The sequence below is a fragment of the Macrobrachium nipponense genome, chromosome 28 (genome assembly GCF_015104395.2).
Source record: "Macrobrachium nipponense isolate FS-2020 chromosome 28, ASM1510439v2, whole genome shotgun sequence".
Classification (NCBI taxonomy): domain Eukaryota; kingdom Metazoa; phylum Arthropoda; class Malacostraca; order Decapoda; family Palaemonidae; genus Macrobrachium; species Macrobrachium nipponense.
The window spans coordinates 53837671-53858748 of NC_087217.1; the positions used below are offsets into that span (position 1 = coordinate 53837671).

At 40.3% G+C, this 21078-nt stretch overlaps 1 protein-coding gene across 8 annotated transcripts in view; it reads right to left on the minus strand.

Moving 5' to 3' along the window:
• Positions 1–264: 264 nt before the first annotated feature.
• LOC135201746 (PHD finger protein 19-like) overlaps positions 265–21078 on the minus strand; it is a 593548-nt gene continuing 572734 nt past the window's right edge. For all 8 annotated transcript variants that reach the window (XM_064230959.1, XM_064230958.1, XM_064230965.1 and 5 more), the window contains 3 exons: positions 7161–7356; positions 6822–7001; positions 265–5229 (listed from right to left, as the gene is read on the minus strand). In XM_064230959.1, coding sequence (XP_064087029.1) covers positions 4597–5229; positions 6822–7001; positions 7161–7356 — 1009 coding nt within the window. In that variant the 3' untranslated portion in view covers positions 265–4596. The remainder of the gene's footprint in view (positions 5230–6821; positions 7002–7160; positions 7357–21078) is intronic.

Sequence of the window (21078 nt, forward strand, 5' to 3'; positions counted from 1 at the left end):
TTTATTCAGTCCCTTAACAACTTAAGATTAAGGAACCAAGAACATAGAGAAAACATGTTGCAGGAAGTGAGCAACCACAGGAACTTACAAAGTCTATAGCAAAGCAACAAGTAATGGCCACAAGGGCGTTATGAGATGCCCAACATGCGAACTGTTCAAAACAATACTGACCAAAAAAAAAAAAAAGTGCAAGGCACCTTTCAGCAGAAATGGATCTATAGAAAAGGTTCTCTTATAAGAAAAATTTGGCAATTAAAACTACACTGAGAAAATCACTTTTATTTATAATCTACTACATGGAACCCAATCTTGAATCTATAGCTTCCAGCAGGCATAAAAATAATTTCAAAAACAACAATTTTCTGAACTGGAACAAATATTTTTCCCTTCTGAGTTTTAACATTTTCCTTATAACAGATCTAAAAGACAAAAATTTCCCAATCTGTAAGGGAGGTAATTTGTACGATAGGGGGAAACCCTACTAGGAGTAGTAAAAATACTTGTGTACTGCATTTCTAACCATCTTGTCATCACAAATGTAATAAGGAAACTCAGCCTCAAGTGTGAAAAACAACAATTTCCACACAGACGAGTCATCAATTATCGAGGTAAAAACTACAATGGGTGGTGAGTAGAAGGCAGCATCTCTTTGAAAGAGGAATGTGTTATTGAGGTAATCTAAGGGCAAGCCCTTGTGATGTTATCCTGGGAAAACCACAGTAAAATAAATTTTTGTCCCTAATTTAAATTCTACTAAGCCACTATTAGAATTACTCTCCATGCAAAATTTCTTTTCAATTAACTGAAAAATTTCCAATTCCTAAAAGAATGTAAATACCAAATTACTTGGATTCAATACAAGATTATACACATGCACACATTCACCCACTCTGGTGTGAGCCAGTCTAGTAAACTGTAGCTCACGGAACTCCAGGTAGAGCACCATAAGATCATAATGAACATTTATGTTAAATAACATTGACGAAGTGTACAACAGATATTCACATGTAAAAGTTACAGAATATCAACTTTTCGCTTGCTATAAGCTCCTTGCATATCCCACAGAAAGTAAGGAGTAAACTACACCAAACCTAGGTTGGAACTATAAATTTACTGGATAACTAGTTTCAATCTTTCAGTGGATGATAAAGAAATAAATAAAATGTGGTTAAACATCATTTAGTACCCAATATGCAACAAATATAAAGCTTTTGGTTGCTTAAACAAAAATTTTATGTTCACTGGTAAAATGTTGATACAGGTGGAGAGACTGGCCTTCCAAATTTCACAAACACAACATAATACATCCCAAACTGAAACAGAAGTAACAAACTGTGTAACAAGACAGACTTCATGAAAAAGAAGAAAAAGGTACAAGATTGCAACCAAAAAAAAACTTATTATAATAATCACAATTACTACTGTGATTTCTACCAATTTGCTTAGGGGATACAGTACTATCAATGATGCATAACCACAAGCTGGAAGAGTAAACCTTTCACCCATTTCTCATTCACTTCAATATAGTACTGTACTCCACTTCAAGGTACCAAATAAAAAACCTAATTCAATTTATTAATTTCAATGAATTAATAGTGAACAGTAAAATACCTGAGCCTCCCTGTCAGACTAGGGTAAGAAATTGGGAGACTATCCACTTTCCTAACACTTCCCTTCCACACCAACCATATACCTCATATCTGTAGTGCTGGTTATTATTTTCATTGTTCTCACTTCAATAGTGGAAGCAGGGGTGGTTAGCAACCTGCTAAGTAACAACCATTTCATTCAAACCATATGCATTGATTATTAATACAGTATACTGAATAAGGTAGTTAAACCAGACGAGCTAAAATTCTCAGCTCACACAGGCCTGGCCTATGGTGTTCAATGTAATAATAAAATTGAAGAAAATACAAATAAAAAAAAATATGGCAGTGTTTGCTTAAGTCTACCAAGTGCACAATAACTACAATAATATTAATAAACAAATTCCTCGGTACAAAAATGAATACTGTGAAGGTTACTTTTCTTTTGTTGAATTGAAATTCAGCACAAACAAAATTACCAATTACACCAAGAGGACAAGACAACTTTGGTGGGTACACTCCATGCCTATTGCCTGTGTTGACTTGTAAACAAATGACTAGACTACTGGACGAACTAAGTAAAGAGCAAAGTCAGGAATCATATACAAAACAAGTGACACAGTTCTATAAACATGAAACAAAAAACCAAATGCCAAAAACAATTTAAAGATTAAAAATTTGTTCTTCCACTGATTCCCTAAACACATTCTTGACTTTGTTCGTCATAACCCTGTTTCCGGAAGAAAGGGATCTGTAAGAAGGCAATGACATACTAATTAAACAAACATGAGAACAAACATGGTGGGAAAGACGAAAGTTAAAAACAGGCAATAAGGACCAAACGGTCTAAGCAAATCATTTACTTTGATATGGTACATAACGACATTGCCTCTATAATAGCCACGTAGTAACCCCTCTTTTTCACATTTTAATTCTTTAAGAATTATGCAAAATCATTTTTGGTTTGTAACAGCATGAATTATCAAGTACTTTAGTAAGAATATGCATATTTAAAGAAACTGTAGGTGTCTAGATTTGGCTAGATAACTTTTTCATATTAATGTGATACCTGAACTATCTTGGCAATACTGATGTAATTAAAGACAATTTCAATAACAAAATTTAGCAACTTCTTATATGTTGATATACTTGTAAACACTCAAAATATGTCAGCACCCAACAAGTTTCAGTGCAGTACTTAAAATGTATGACTCAGTTTCGCTGTTTTTCATGCAACAACATACTGAACCTTCTAATCCACTGAATACATTTAAAAGGTACCCTTTTGATTCACAATTATTCAATGATTTCCTTAAATTAAAATTCAAGGTTTATACATGGGTGAAACTATAGAGAAGAAAAGTAAAGAAAAAATGTGGTATACTTCATAAATAATGAACAACAGTAGAAAAAACCAGGAATTACATTGGAAGATAGCCATTTTGGAGTAGGCATTAGTAAAATGATTACAAGGTGGAGCATCATTTCCCATTAACAATTAACAAATTGAAAATTCAACATTCTACTGGTACGGAAATAACAAGACGGACCACTTAAATCAGAGGAAAATAACAGCATACCTATGGCAAAAAAATGATACCTTTCCAAACAAAGCTGGGTGGAGGATAATGAAAATAAAAAAGAAAATCACCAGAATGATAAAATCCATTAAATGGATTACCATATCAAGTGCTTTTCAAATACTGGCTAACAAAAGCAGATGTTAAAGCACCGTCAAGAGAGATATCTGTATTCTTACAATCCGATTTGAAACTAACAAATTTTCTAATCTGAAACCGAGAAATAACACGTTATACACATTCTTAACTACTCTTCTACATACACCAGCTATGCTTCAGTGCCACAAGACAACTCAATATTGTTCTATCAATATCAGTCTGTACATACGGCGGAAGAATGATTGATAATATTTTGTACTGTCATTATGTATACAAAAAGGACAGAAATAAGGTACTCTAGCATCTATGGTCATTGGCAGTAAATGGTAAATGTAGATTTCTATAAGATACATTTCCAATTCCTGGAATGTTACTTATTTTGCAATGCTTTGAAACGCCTTAAAAGTTGAGCATGATGGAACAGTGGCAGTGATAGTTTCTAAGAAAGCAGTAGGATTTGTCAAACAAAACTTAGGACACATATTCATTCATTCATTTGGCTATAATTTTGAACTCATACAATATTTAACATGATAATATGTATTCAAAATGGGAATGTCATTAACAACAAACATAACATTGCTTTGTTTGATTCATCCCTACTGCTCACTTTGATAAACAGTCGGCAGTCTTTGGCAACAAGATACATAATTGTGTCTGTGTGATACACACAGACGAGAGGCTTCTTACACAAATGTAAGCTTTGCCAGTCTCACGATGAAGCAAGTTCTAAAAATAACAATACACCGGCCACTCAATCTTACATCCTTCAGTCTGAATATTGGTATTCAAACTTCTTGATACTGAAAAATGACTTCTGATGGTAAAAGCCTTCATTTCACGATAGAATGCACACTTTCAGTCATACTAGAACACAAGTTCAGGTTTTCCTTTTTTACCAGATAAATATAACCATAAAACAAACACAACTTATATACATGACTAAACAAGAGTAAAATTTGTTCTGTGGTTGCTTTGGGTTAGAATACCACCGCGTCACATAACACTGTCTCTAGTTACTTAATTGGAAGGTGTTGTAACATGTTTTTTTTTTCTGAAAGGAACTTGAAATCTGAAAAAGAATTAGTTCCACCTCCCCTTAGCAACCATATCACATAAATTAAAGTTGAGGCAGTGCATATCATGAACCTCACATACATCATATATCGTTCATTCTGGCAGTGTATATTGAACACATTGTTAAAATGGATATGCGGTTCATACCTTACCATGCTTAACTCCACCACTTGTTACAAATCCTTTCGGAGGAAAATTGACACGCTGCTGATCTTCAGTTGGTTGAAATACACGACGATTTGGTACCTGGCCTATGAGGAACTCGGACTATCCCATTCTATGAGGTATTGAACTTTATCTTCAACAGTTACTCTCTTTGCCAAGACATGGAACTTTTCACCATTGGCAATTCGATTTGCTGCTCCAAAATAGTTATTAACAGTTGACTTAAGATCACTAAAGGAAAAGCCAGTTTCCCCTACTCTTGAATCTTCACCTCCATCGCTGCACTCATCCATCTTGGAGCAAGAATTAAGTCTTCCACTGAGAGCATAGTCTACACAATTTTTTATACTGTTTGTCCCATTTAATCTTATTCCATTCACACCATTTACATTTAGAGAACCGTTCTGTAATAATAATAGGAATTTCGCTCTGTCAGACTTTTTACGAAAACGTCTTCGTTTCACTTCACCATTTTTACCAATTCGAATGTCACTTTCATTCAATTTTCGTTTGAGAGGTCTTACTACAGGCATACCGTAACTGAGAGAATCCAGATTAAGGAATGGGTTGTTACGGCCTTCAAAGTCTGATGGGGGAGGTATAAAAGAATCGAGTGTTCCATGACTGGAAGTTTCATCACCACTTGTGTCACCTGGCGTGATGGAATTGGGAGTAAATGAGCCAAGACCTGCTTTGGTAATAGGCCTAACACCTTTTCCCTGAAAAACAGAAGCAAGCATAAGTTTGTGAAAAATAAATTTCATTGAAATAGAAAAAATTTAATAAGTAAAGTCAGTTACGTTAATAAAAATATTACGAGCAACAAATAAAGTGAAGTATAAATTTAGCATGGAATGGGCTGTTTCCAAATGATTTAATGCTGATTAATGTTTAATTTTGTTTGTTTGTATGTATGGTGTTTTTACGTTGCATGGAACCAGTGGTTATTCAGCAATGGGACCAATGGCTTTACGTGACTTCCGAACCACGTCAAGAGTGAACTTTTATCACCAGAAATACACATCTCTGGCCCCTCAGTGGAACGCCCGAGCATCAAACTTGCGGCCACCAAGGTGGCAGGTCAAGACCATACTGATCACACCAGTGAGGTAATTGATTAATCTTTAACAACACGCTAATAAATGGTTCAGTGATCACGAAAAAATATTGAAAGGGAATGTCACTAAAAGTACAAAGCATACATAAATGGAAAGTAAAGTTGGATTGTGAATGTTATCAATGACAAACCAATATAAATGAGTATATAGCTCAGCTACATATTTTGAAGCATATAATGAAAGGCAGTAAAATAAGTGAAAGGAGTCAGTAGTAAGGTTGACAACTTAATTGTTTGAAGTAGTGAGAAGAACTTTCAAGCAGCTGCTCCACAGTGGCAATGGTACTTCAAATAAGACTACCAAAGGCTACTATGACTTTATCTTTAAATCAGACTTACAAACCAAAATTACCTATTTTGCCAGGGGTGGCCCCAGGTCTGTTCACATTAAATACCTTGTAAAATAAGCTAAAATGTTTTTAAAACTTGATGAGCTGACAAACTGAAAATGACAAAAGATTCTCAAATGATAACATATAATCTGTATTTAATTGAAGTAAGGCTATTTCACAAACTATTCACATAGTAAGGGGATAAGGAACTTGTAAAAATATAACAGCTCCAACATCAAGTTCTCAGCCCAAATAAGATAAAAAATAAATAAGAACTCACAAGAAATATGGATATCTGTTGTGTTCTAGCAATAGGGTACACAAAAACAAAAACTCGCACAAACTCCAGTAGTAGTGATAAGAAATACAAATTATGGTAGAACAGTGACAAGATCAACAGGGGTAACTGGTGAAGGGTACAGTGTCTAAGGTGTCTTAAATCACATTTCCCAATTTTGGAAAATACTGATCACCTGGGCTAGAATTGATACACCAGAAACTTTAGTGCTCCTGTGGCATTTATAGACTAACATAAAATCACCAACTTTTGTGAAGGTGTATTTTTAAGTTTTAACGGCTTGTAAGATCACAGAAAATTTTTCCGAGAAAAATTTAAGAGTAGAATGGAGAAGTGATGACTGCAGCCAAGCTCATATATCAGATGAAACTTCTGGTGTAAACTTTTTTTAAAGAAAGCTACAGAAACCTTGGAAAATAAGAGCTGCAAAAACTGCATCAATTGCCAAGCAAAATTTGCAAATTTAACATTACTTCACAAGTTGCCAATATGCACAACATAAATATATAATATATACACAAGTCTTATTCCGTAAAACAACCTAATGCAATAAAATTATCTTACCTGATTTAAAGCTTCTTTCAGAAGCCGCTGAGCTCTTTTCTGCTTGATATCTCGAAGATCATCTGATTTAATAGTCTGATGATCTTTAGGTGGGCGGCCTCTCTTTCTTTTGTTGGCTGAATGAGATCCATTTATGCTTCCTTCCTTTACAGACCCAACTTCTTCTATCATCTTCTTTGCCTGAAGAAAGAACTCTCAAATAACTCAGTTTATGGAAATATTTAATCAAGGTTAGAAAGACAAATATAAGAAATATACACAATGGTTACTGCCTGGATCAAATAACCATATTTATTACCTCTCATTGTTGAACAATTATATAAACACAAAAATTACTACCTTTTTATCTTCCATCAAAATGTCCAATTCTCGTTTTCGTTTTCTTCTTGCAATGCTACTTCTAGGACTATCTTCTTCTTGGTCTATAGTGTTGGGCGAGAGAGGCCGTTTCTTTGCAGGACTGAATCTATTTAAGGCTTCATCAACTTCATCTTGCTTATCCTCTGTCAACTTGTACCTTCTTGGGATTGGTGGACTAAAAAAAAGAAAAAAAAAAAAAAAAGTTATATACATAATGTAATTGAATCATAGCTTCATAGTCAAGAAAAATATAGAAATATAAATCAAAGTACAGAGTATAAAAGGTTATTAACAAAACAATCATACCACACAACTGGCATACAAAAGCAAAGCCATAAAAAAAAAATAAAAAAATAAAATGCACTTAGACCTGGATTTGGGATTATGCAGTGGGTAGTCTTACTTGACCTTCCAATCCATACACAATAATATGTATATCTTTATAAATTAAGAAATGCATATAAATAATTAAAACCTAACTCTTACTTTGCAATACCTGCATTCAAATGGGTATAGTACTGTAAAGGGTGGCAGCAAGAAAGCAAAAAATTAATAACAAAACCACAGCTTTATATGACCTGAATTTACACACTCTTAAGTACATGAATACACAGTATATCTACATGCAGTCCCAAGTTTATGGTAAGGGTTCCGTCCCCACCAGCTCACCATAAGCTGAAACTTGCTGTAACCGGAAGCATCATAACTAAGCGCCGTAAAGCAGTTAACGGTGCCATAAATCCACTTACAGTGCCGAAAAATCAGGGTTATTGGTGCTGCAAGTCCGGACTGACATAACCCAGGGACTGCCTGTATTATACAAAAATTACTGTAATGCTGAAATTCAAACCTATAAAAATACATATCCCACACTAGACACCTCATTTCTTCAGCATCATAAATGAAAAATATCGGCAACACATTCACAAAACCAATGTGTGAACCCCATGAAATGACAAAAATTTCAATTTCCCCCAAAGTTTAAGCCCTAAAGAAGGTGACTTCATGTTCAAAATCTTAAATTCTTTCTGCAGTAAAATGGGAAGTCTTGTCATGATACAGCTGCTATTAAACAGCTAACAGTACTTACGTATAAGACCTCAGCTTTCCTTAAAAAGCTTGGCAAATCTACAGATCACTTCAAAATTTATAACTGGTACAATGCAGAAACTTGGAATGACTACCAAGTCAAAATTACATTATTTTCTTTTATCATAAATTGCTGAAGGACTGTTAATAAACTTAACTGATTTGTTAAAATTTCCTATTATTAAAATGCAGCTCATTTTCAGACACTGAAAGTCATCAAACTTCTAATTACAATTAATTATCGGATGCTGATTTCACATATTTAGAAGTTTATTCTTTCTGCTCCAATCAGTGCCTTAGAAATCTTTCAAATACAGCTACTTGAGGCCTATCGGTCCTGGGAAATGGGTAAAAGAATGCAGTGTGTGTTAGTGCTTGACCCTTCCTTTAACACAAAAATGTCATCCGACCAACCTCCAACCGTTGCGCAAGTGACCCTGGCACCTACCGGTGCCTGTGCCCTACACACAAGTTCCGCACTCGCGAACAATTGTCTTTACTTTATACAATACCAATCGAACCGTCTCGATGTCGAGTCCACTATACAACTATACAATCTGTCAGTGATGTCTTTTCCGATGAGTAAATTAACGTTGCATATACGAAAAGCAAAGATCTGACACCAGAGAACATTCTCAAGGAGCGATCCACAAAAAACCTGTCCTCTCACAAGAAAATATCATATTTCACTAAGTGGCTAAGGACCTGCTCGGTGGAAATCTACGCCGATGACCCTTACAATCTGCCTCCAAAGGGGCCTGCTGAGCTAAGCCTACCTGCGGTGTACCACATGGCAGAAAATGCCTTCCATACAGCAAAATCCCTCTCAGAAATAATCGGAAAAAATCGAGGAGAGACATGATAAATTCTCAAAAATCTGCGATGTGATTAAAGGACTACAGGAATCCCTAGGCAGTCTTAAAATTGTGGAAACAAATAATCTTGCACGTATCTGGGATGCGATCAAAGAAGTGCAGGAATCATAGACAATCGCACAGATAGCCACCAGACTCCTTTGAATGCAGCATCCAGTTTTTCCTTGCCTCCCAGCAACACCTTAGTGCCCTCATCACCTACAGACTGTTCTGAGGGGACTGTTGGTCTCCCAACTTCTTCCCCCTCCCATCGTGGCTGCAGATGAAAGTGATCATGAGGGGTCTGGTGGCTGGGAGATACAAACAAGCAGGAAGAAGAGAAGAACCTCTCATTTGGCCGCTGGACCGGAGCCCAACATTTGTGTTCCACCTCGCCCGACACCTGAGAAGAGATGTCACGTAGTAATTCACAATCTGCACTCATCGGTGACGCTAGACGCCATATTGGAGAGTAAAGTTTCTCACTGGCTCTGACCCACTCATCTCTCACGAACTCCCATACAAAAGTAAACACTAAGTGGCTTACAGGATTACCTGCTTATTTCAACACCTCGACGTTCTTAAAGGTGAGAATTTTTGTCCTAATATATTAGTTTCAAGATATAACCTAATCAGGGACCAACCACCCCCACAGGAACTTACCAAAACCCCAACCAGGGATATTTCCACCACAAGTGCCAATCAACCGCCCATGGCGAGTGTCTGCCCACTCCCCCTGGCTAACCCCCCATCCACCCAAATGATCAGCACATTCATCTCCCATCTTTGTGTATAGCCATGGATACATTAAACATAATCTCTTGGAATATTTTTGGCCTCAAGCGACATTCCTCTCCTAAACATGTTCTGCAAAAACTTCAAAGGCATCATTGCATCGCAAGAAATGCTCCTCTGGCCACATGACCTTGTCATCTGCGATTCAATACATGAAGACTTCAGAATCTTCTCAACTTCATTGATGCTAGTTACAGATCAAATCATAGCTGGTTGCCTGAAAGGGGGCCTTTCTTTCCTGTGGCATAAATCGTTAGACAATATGATAAAGGTGATGACCTACAGGAGTGACAGATTCCTGGGGCTTCAAGTGACAGTAGGGAACTCTAAAATCCTAATCATTAATGTTTATATACCATGGGAAAATAACAATAATTTTGGTCATTACTGCATGATCCTAGGGGAGTTACACAGTATTATTCACAATTGTCCTGCTGATCATATCTGTATAATCGGGGACCTTAATTCTCACCCCACAAAACAATTTTATAATGAATTTACTCACTTCTGTCAAAATCATGCTCTCCAAGTTAGCAATGTAATGCTCCTCCCTCCTTCCTCCTATTCATATGTACATGATAGAGCGGACGTAATTACAACCTCCTGGCTGGACCACTGCATTGCATCTCCACAACTTCATGATTTTATTGTGACCTGCAATATCGCTACAATCTTGCAACGGGCTACGATCACATCCCATTAGAGGTGTCATTCAGTACCCCATACCTCCCTACCGTGAGCCCTCTAACTGACCGCCCACCAGCGGTAAACTGGGATTTAGAAAACCAACAGAAAACCAGACACTTTAGGGCGACCACGGAAACCGGGTTGCGGTCAATAGTTCAACCGGCAGAAGCCTTACTTAGTACTAACACAAATTGTAGAAATGACCACCACAGGAGGGATCTGAATGAGTTCTATTCGAACATAATCTCCACTATGCTTGCTTCGGGCCGGGTTGCCCATAGATTTCGTCTAGGTAATTCTCATAATATACCTGGATAGAATGACTTGGTTAAAGATCTGTATACATACTCACAAAAAATGTTTTTATTGTGGAGGCAATATGGTAGCCCGAGGGAAGGACACACTGCATTACTAATGAGGCAGGCGAGAGCACAGTTCAAACTTGCTCTTAAGCACTGCACATTAAATGGTATGTGGGGCGATCACTTCAACATTATCCTGAATTGCATAAATGATCAAGATTCCCGAAGGGATGTAGATAACCTCCTTACTAACAACATTCAATTTTATTTTCCAGACCGTATTACGCCAGGTAACAACAGCGATGCCATAAACAGCCTACCTAATAATAAATCGCCTGGCTGTGATGGTCTTCCCGCAGAGCCTTTCAAATTACACCATCCGATTGATTATATATTGTATAATTGTTATGGGTATTTTATGCATTGTTGAAATATGGTGGGTGTCCTATATATGGACAGCATGTGGTAGATTCTAGAAGGTGTCTGTTGATGTATTTAAGTTGTGTTGTGACGTCATAGGCTGTGACGTCATAGACAAGATGGCGTCGGCGTCGGCAGGATGTAAACAATAACACGGGAGTAGAAAGCACGTGTTGGTGGTGTGTGGTTGGTATGGGAGAGCTCTCTGTCTGGTAGGAGTTTTTTGGGTTGTAAGTCTTGTGGTGCTGTTGTTCTAAGGTGATTTCTGGAGTATACTGGAGTAGATTATTCATTTGTGTAAAGAAATAAAGGGGTTAGACTAGGCTGAAATTCAAACCGATAATTTACATTTTGCTAGCTGCCCTATTCAATGCGTGCATAATTCACCAGTTTCTTCCAGACTCAATACTCTTAGTTAACTTGATACCATTAATCAAAAACAAGCTAAAGGATACAGCTGGCCCTGGCAACTACCGGCCGATTGCAATCACAACGATCGCATCGAAGATACTAGAGTCAGTTCTTCTAGTGAGACTTCCCCCCCTTTCTACACACCACTGAACCAGTTCGGGTTTAAAGCAAACCACTCAACCGACACCTGCATCTACATAATGAAAGAATTGCTGAACTACTAGCTATCATCAGCCTCTCCTGTTTTCCTTTTGTTTTGTGGATGTAAGAAAAGCATTTGACAGAGTAAACTACCTGAAGCTCTTCCTGAAGCTGCAGAAAAGAGGCACACCCCTATATCTAATTGGCATTTTACATTGCTGGTTCTCCACACAGCAATTCTGTGTCAAATGGGGTAATTATTATCTACACATTCGGCTCCCCAAACGGGCTTCAGCAAGGGGGCATTCTCTCTCCATTCTTGTTTAATACATACACAGATGCCTTGAATGTCAAACTGAACTCACTCCCAACTGGTTGCACTGTCAATGAAACGACTATAAACAACCTCTGTTATGCCGACGATATGGTTCTGATTTCCCCTTCAGTGCAAGGTCTCCAACGACTCATCGACACTTATCGCCAATATGCAAAGGAATTTGATATAATTTACAAAGAACCTAAGACCCAGTGCATGTTGCTGCTCCCAAGATCGCTTAAGCATATTGCAGAACCACAAATTTTCCTCAGAAACCATCAGCTGGAATTTGTGCATGAATTTCCGTATTTAGGTCACTTTATCACTGACGACCTAAAAGATACGGCAGACATTGAACAGAGGCGTCGTAAACTATGTGCAACTGGCAACATGATTGCAAGGTTTGCCTTCTGCCACCAAGACATGAAACTGCTGCTTTTCTACTCGTACTGCTACAGTATCTATGGGTGCTCCCTCTGGACAAACTATACCTGGGAGACCTTGAGACGTATCACTGTTGTGCACAATGACATTCTGAGACGCCTCACAAACACACCCCACTACTACTCTGCCACACAGATGTTCATAGAAAACCACCTGGACAATTTAAAAATCATTGTAAGGCGAACAATGTCCAGTCTGGTAACCCGAGTGAGAAACAGCAGCAACTCGCTCATACAAAGCATCCTAATTAGTGAAGCAAGATCTAAATTGTGGAGATGGGAAAATGAGGCCTTTGTCCCCTAAAGGACTTAATTGCTGTATTGGCAAGATGTCATCTGCAGATTCTGTCATTATTATTATATCTATTGCTGATATATTACTTTTTCATTATTACTATTACTGTGAGTACTATCAAGTTAAAAGTTTTTTTACATTCAATTTTCGTATTTACCCCTCTGGACCTGATTACTGTAACCAAGGTCTCTAGTTGAAATTTAAATTATATAATCTGTGCACTAACTGTTATAACTCTCAATGCATTTTTTTTCTTACCAATATTATTACTGTTATTACCAGTATTATGATTACTATCTTTTATGCTACCTCAGCAATTTTGTGGATAAGTGCCGATTATTCATTTTTTTATCTTGTCCCATGTATCTAGATTGTGCATGTTACTGTCTGTATTTTGTATATTACATGTATATGGCCCTGAGCAGAAATAAAGGATATTGTTATGATTATTTTCCTCCTAACACACCAACCAATGTATCTTTTGGAGTGTTCTGCTCACAATTCTACAGAATTGCTGTTCCTGCGGAAGGCATGCCTTCATGTTCACCATAAAATTTTTATCAAGATGTATTTCATAGTGGCTTTTACAGTTGCCAGCTTACATACCTATAAATAATTCTACAAATAAATTATCTCTGGCAACAAACTGGGTTTCACTTACTGGTTTTCTATATCTACTGACAATTCTTATTAAAAGCTGTCTCATACCATAGAGGGGTGGCTTTTTCAGGTCTAAACAATCAAAGGCTGGATGCTGTGGATATAAGCTACTGTCCAACTTCCTCATAGTCTTGCAGGAAAAATGATATTGTTATTGTACAATAAAGTTTCATACATACTTACCTGGCAGATATATACTTAGCTATAGACTCCGTCGTCCCCGACAGAAATTCAAATTTCGCGGCACACACTACAGGTAGGTCAGGTGATCCCGCCGCCTGCCGCTGGGTGGCAGGAATAGGAACTATTACCGTTTTAAGCCAGATTTTTCTCTTCCACCTGTCTCCTGAGGGGAGGTTGGGTGGGCCATACGATCGTATATATCTGCCAGGTAAGTATGTATGAAACTTTATTGTACAATAACAATATCATTTTCATACATTCAACTTCCCTGTCAGATATATACTTAGCTGATTGGCACCTTTGGCGGAGGGCAAGAGACAGCTAATTACTGACCTAATAGGTAAACAACATATGTTGTAGGTAATCATACAAGTTAATAATACCCTAGTTCCTACCTGTTTAGGTGGAAGATTTCTTAGCTTGTGCTGAGAAGTCTGCTTCGCCTCAAAAAGCTTCAGCGAGGGTGTGGCCCTATGGCTGAGAACTCTTGAAAAGGACTGTCAATGGGTCTTATCCACTTACTCAACAGAACCTAATGGCAATTGTCACTGGAGTCTTATTCACTTACATGACATATACCTATGCCTCTTGGCATATAAAGGAGTAAAATACTGATCCCGATCACCCGATCCTAACCGTGGATTAGTAAATATGATTGAAAGGCGTTATCCCCAAACACCTTTCAAACAACCTAAAAACTCAACACCAATAATTTTAAAATCACAATATATAAATATAATGACAAAAATTAATATTAAGGATCAGTCTTCTCTCCTTTCCCCAGCACTGTATCCGCTGATACATAAGGTCCTAGAGAGAAGCATTTCTCATATGTCACTCTCACATCTTTCAAGTAATGTGAGGCGAACACTGAGTTACATCTCCAATACGTGGCCGCTAAGATGTTCTTCATTGACATGTTCTTGTTGAACGACAATGATGTAGCGACTGCATGTAAATTTCGTACTTCTTTGTGCTTTTTAAACCCTTAAGGTCTTATATGCCTCACTATCACAGCTCAGTCGGGCTTCCGTTATGATGTTTCTAACAAAAAATGCTAAGGCATTCTTTGACATAGCTCTTCTAGGGTCTTTAACTGCACACCATAAACTCTGATTGCAACCCTGCAACCGCTTCTTCTCCTGCAGGTAAAATTTCAAAGTTCTCACAGGACATAAAGTTCTTTCCATTTCATTCCCAACTAATTGAGAAAGGCCTTTTACTTCAAAAGTCCTAGGCCAAGGTCTCGAGGGTTTTTATTTTTTGCTAGAAATAAAGGTTTAAAGGACAATACCTGCCGAATCCCCTTCTTAAAACCCACTCTAGAGTCAAGCGCTTGCAGCTCACTCACTCTTTTCGCAGTGGCTAGAGCTATTAAGAAAATGCATTTTCTAGTCAAGTCCCGGAAAGTAGCTTTATCGGGAGGTTCAAATCTCTCCGATATAAGGTATTTGAGAACCACATCCAGATTCCAACTAGGGGTGAGAGAAGTTCTTAATTTTTTAGTTTCAAATGATCTAATCAAATCATGCAGATCTTTGTTATTCTCTATGTTCAGGCCCCTATTCCTGAACACAGCTGATAACATGCTCTTATAACCTTTAATGGTTGACACTGCCAGATGAGATTCTTCTCGTAAAAACAAAAGAAAATCAGCAATTTCGGTCACAGAGGTATCGGAGGAGGACAGCTTCTTCGCCTTACACCATCTACGGAAAACTTCCCACTTCGATTGATATACCCGCATGGTTGAGGACCTTCTTGCTCCAGCAATTGCTTTTGCCGCTTCGCGAGAAAAGCCTCTCGCTCTGACCAATCTTTCGATAGTCGAAAGGCAGTCAGAGCGAGAGCGTGGATATTTTTGTGATACCTCTCGAAGTGGGGTTGTTTGAGCAGATCTGTCCTTTCGGGAAGAGATCTGGGGAAGTCCACTATCCATTCCTGTACCTCTGTGAACCATTCTCTTGCAGGCCAATAAGGAGCGATCAATGTCATCCTCATTCCCTCCGAGGACACGAACTTTCTCATTACTTCCCCCAGCATCTTGAATGGGGGAAACACATACGCGTCTATGCCCTCCCAATCCATGAGCATGGCATCTATGGATAGGGCTCTGGGATCGTCCCCCAGCGAGCAAAAGTTCTCCTCCATCCTACCTGGATAGGAATGTTGCAAAACAGGTCCACTTGCGGCTTCCCCCAAAGAGACCATAGTTGCTGGCAGACTTGTGAATGAAGGGTCCACTCTGTTGGAAGGACCTGGTTTTTCCTGCTCAGTGTGTCTGCTCTTATATTCTTCCCTCCTTGAACGAACCTCGTCAGGAGTCGAATCCCTCTTTCTTCTGTCCATATCAACAGATCCCTTGCTAGTTGGTAAAGGGAGAAAGAGTGTGTACCCCCTTGTTTTCTTATATAAGCCAGAGCCGTGGTGTTGTCCGAGTTGACTTGGACCACCACGCCTCTGACTTCGTTCTCGAAAACCTGCAGTGCTAAGTGCACTGCTAAGAGTTCCTTTGCATTTATGTGCCAGGCCTTCTGTTCTTCTGTCCAACTGCCTGACACTTCCTTCGTCCCTAGTGTTGCTCCCCACCCCGTGTACGAAGCGTCTGAGAATAACACTAGGTGAGGGTTCTGAAGGGCCAAGGACACGCCTTCGTTTCTTGTCAGTGGTCCTAACCACCATCGTAAGTGGTTTTTGATACTCTCTCCTATAGGAAAGGTATCCAAAAGATCTCCTTTTCTTCTGTTCCAACTCCTTCTGAGATGGAACTGCAAGGGTCTCAGATTCAGTCTTCCTAGAGAGATGAACTGCTCCAGCGAGGAAAGAGTGCCCAGAAGACTGAGCCATTCCCTCGCTGAGCTTCGTTCTTTCTCTAGGAAGACCGAGATTTTCTCCAACCCTTTCGAGATTCTTTCCTGGGATGGATACGCTCGAAAACCCCGAGAATCCATCCGAATCCCCAGATAGACGATAGTCTGACTGGGGATTGTGTGAGACTTCTCGAGGTTTACGAGCAATCCGAGAGATCTGGTCAACTGAAGAGCTATCTCCAAGTCCTCCAAGCACTTTTGTCTTGTCTGCGCTCTTATAAGCCAATCGTCTAGGTAAAGAGATATCCTCACCCCCTTCAGATGTAGCCATCTTGCTACGTTTCTCATCAACGCTGTAAACACCTGAGGAGCCGTCGAGAGGCCGAAACACAAAGCCCTGAACTGATAAATCCTTCCCTGTACCATGAATCGAAGATATTTCTTCGACGAATGATGCAGGGGGACGTGAAAGTATGCATCTTGCAGGTCGAGGGAGACCATCCAATCTCCTGGACGGAGAGCAGAGAGAACCGAGTTGGATGTCTCCATGGAGAACTTTGTCTTCTCCACGAAGCGATTCAATGCACTCACGTCCAGGACAGGCCTCCACCCCCCCGAGGCTTTCGGCACCAAAAATAGGCGATTGTAAAAACCTCGGGAGTGCGGATCCTGTACTACCTCGATGGCCTCCTTCTCCAACATTTGCTGCACCAGTCCAAGAAGGATCTCTCTCTTACAGGGTCCTTGTATCTCGCCGACAGCTCCCTCGGAGTCGTCGTCAATGGAGGTCTGTTCTTGAAGGGGATGAGGTATCCTTTCCTCAGCACTTGTAGGGACCAAGAATCTGCTTTCATTGAAGCCCATGCTTCCGAGAATCCCAGAAGTCTGGCCCCTACTGGTGATTGGAGGACTGGAATCTCATTTTGCGTTCTTCTTTGGAACTCTAATGGAAGATCTTCCTCTTTTCTCTCCTCCTCTCTTCCTTGGGGCTCGGCTAAAAGCTCTACCTCGAAAGGGCTGTTGGGCAGGTGTTGACTCCCTCTTCGAGACAGAAGCAGCTGGCCTAGGCTTCTTAGCAGAATGTACCAGCAAATCCTGTGTTGCCTTCTCAGTAAGCGTATGGGAAATGTCCTTTACCAACTGAGAAGGAACAGCTGTTTAGACAGAGGGGCGTATAAAAGAGAAGCCCTCTGTACTGGAGAGACTGCTTTGGTAAGAAAAGAACCAAAGACAGCCCTCTTCTTTAATACTCCTGTCCCGAACAAGGATGCCACTTCAGCCGATCCGTCCTGCACTGCCTTGTCCATGCATGCCAAAACACTATGCAAGACTTCTGGTTCCAAAAACTGAGGGTCTTGAGTCTTGTTGGCCAAAGCCCCAAGGGACCAATCTAGGAAGTTAAAAACTTCCAAGACATGGAATATTCCCTTGAGGAGATGGTCCATTTCAGACATTGTCCAGCTTGTTTTGACTGCTGGAAGTGCATGCCTCCTTGCCGAATCCACCAAGGTCGAGAAGTCCGCTTCAGCAGATGAGGGAAGAGAAAGTCCCATAGATTCCCCTGTGCTATACCAAATCCCTCTCTTCCCTGATAGCCTGGAAGGGGGACAGGTAAACACAGTCTTCCCCGCCTCCTCCTTGGTTTTAAGCCAATTCCCGACCGACTGCAAAGCCCTCTTCATTGAAATGGTGGCGGTTGCATCTTCAAGAAAGAGGAGGACTTCGCAGCCTTCGTACTCGAAAATAAAGACCGAGGAGAAGGAGGGGCAGCAGGACTCAGAGACTCTCCAAATTCTTTTAACAAGAGGGCTGCTAGTATCTTATAATCAGAAAGACCTGCCCCCTTGTTTTCTTCATAGTCCGAAACATCCTCTAATTCTGGTTGAGTTTTATTCGGAGAAGAGTGCGCGACCGGGGGACTCCTCTCTCGGGAATGCACAGGGCTTGCAGCAACACCGGCTGCAACCTGACAAGGGCTACGGTCGCTTGTGCGACATCTTGAGTCCCTGCCAGGAGAAGGCCGATGTTGTTCTTTTACCCTAAGGCCCTCCTGACAAGGACGGCGGCCGCTTGTGCGACAACTTTCGTCCCTACCAGAAGAAGTCCTTATATGTCGTTCTCTTTTTTCATGATCAATTCCTTCCCGACAGGGGCTACGATCACCTGTGCGACACCTAGAGGCCCTGTCAGGGGAAAATTGATCTTGAGAAAAATCCCAAAGAGGAGCCTCCAAGTCCGCTTCAAATTCCGATAACTCATCCAAATTGTATTTTGGGTTGTACAAATCCTTGCGCCTGCTTTCAGGCGCTCTAGACGCTTTACGTCCTTCAGGCTTTGCAGGCGCCTTGCGCCTCCATTCGGACGCTTCAGGCGCTTTGCGCCTCGTTTCAGGCGCCTCAGGCTCTTTAGGCGCTTTGCTTATTCTTTCAGGCGCCTCAGGCTCCCTAGGCTCTTTGCTTTTCCTTTGAGGCGTTCTAGGCTCTCCAGGCGCCCTATGTTTCATATCAGGCGCTCTAGGCTCTCCAGGAGTTAAATATTTCCTTTTAGCCAACTCAGGCTTTTCAGGCGCGCTGCGCCTCATTCCTTTTACTTGAAGAGCTTTATGCCTCATTTCAGGCGCTTCAGGCTCTTTGCGCTTCCTTTCAGAAGTTCGTCCGATTTCGGGAGTTCCAATTTTACTCCTCGATACGGACATCTCATGTACTTTCTTCCTCGTAGGAAGTTCCCTATACACATCTTGTCACCTTGACGGCGTTTTGCGCTTGACAGTAGCCTGACGTCTGGCTGGCGCCAAGCTTCTGGCAGGCGCCTCGTCCGAGCTCTCAGATAGTTCTAAAGGACGGGATCTTTTGATAGGGAGAAATCTATCCTTCCTTCTAGGCTGATCAGATTTAAGAACTCCTACTAGGGAAGATATCTGTTTCTGCATATCCTCTAACATCTTCGTAGCTACGTCTCTCTTTCCAATCTCCGATGCAGGAGAAGAAGCTTCTGAATATACATTCTTCTTCCTCTTTTCCGGAGGATATTCTTCCGGAAATTCTTCAGGGCTTGAGTCGAATGAAGGAGACTTCCAAGTTATCTTCGAAGGTCTCGACAATCTATCCGAACTCCATCCTTTTCTAGATGAGGAATGAGACGAAGAAAAACACTGTTTCAGGACGTCTTTCCAACGACTATCCTTGGCAGCCCGGGACGTAACTACAGGATCTGCCGAGGGGACGCCTGACCGGTGGGGATTCTCTGAAACCTCCCTGCGGCTTTCGACATTCCTTCTCCACTGGTCTTGGGAGCTTGAAAGAGGTCTAGGCCTGGGAGCGAGACAGAGCCGATCAGACGCACCCTCCACTTCACTGAGCACTTTCACTGCACTTACCTTCCAGTTCTTTAATTTTTTGCTCCATATGTTTAAGCGAAGCTTTCAGACTCGCAATTTCAGATGTTGAGCTTGCCGAGTCCGATAATCGGGAAGGTAAAGCTGTATGGGAGGAAACAATACGGTTATCAATAGGCAATAGTCCGCTAACTGGCTCGTTAGAGACCGACCTACTTACACTCTTGGAAGAGGCTTTTCTAGCTCTATCTCTCTCCAACTTTCTTAGGTAGGAATTAAGCAACTTCCATTCCTCCTCATTCAAATTCTTGCACTCATCACATGCATTCAATTGAGAGCATACATTCCCTCTACAATTTTTACAAGAGGTGTGAGGATCCACCGAAGCTTTCGGCAGTCTCACAAAACAATTCTCATTCACACACACTCTGAACGAAATCGACACGTCAGACATTATGAGAAATTCCAAAGCCAAAATCCAAACAGTCCACAATAGCGTATGCCAAACCAAAGATCCAATACGTCACCAAATAGCAGTCCAAAAGATCAACGGCGTAATGAAATTCGAAATTCAAGTCAGGAGGAACTAGCAACGATGTTACTAGTACCGCGACAGAGAAAAATCTGGCTTAAAACGGTAATAGTTCCTATTCCTGCCACCCAGCGGCAGGCGGCGGGATCACCTGACCTACCTGTAGTGTGTGCCGCGAAATTTGAATTTCTGTCGGGGACGACGGAGTCTATAGCTAAGTATATATCTGACAGGGAAGTTGAATGTATGAAAACAACTGATCCAGGGAGTTAAAGAAAAATAACTTTCAGGTCAGCAACAGAGAGGAAACCAGAGAGGGTCTTCCAGACACAAGACTCATTTTGAAGCCAATATCCATTAGTGTAACATTTTCAAGAAATAAAACAAAATTGTCAGAATGATGTGCTGATGTGCATTGAAAACAAACTTCTTTGTTTTTTAAATATTTACTTGAAATAACTTTTTTCCACCATACCATAATTTTCCTTTCCATGACATACCATTGCTATTAGAATCATACTGGTTTAGCAATAATTCTCATAAAACAGCCCTATTTGCATAGGGCAGAATTTAATCAGCTCCTATCCTCTCAGGCAGCAGACTTCTTTTCCCCCTGAAATGACAT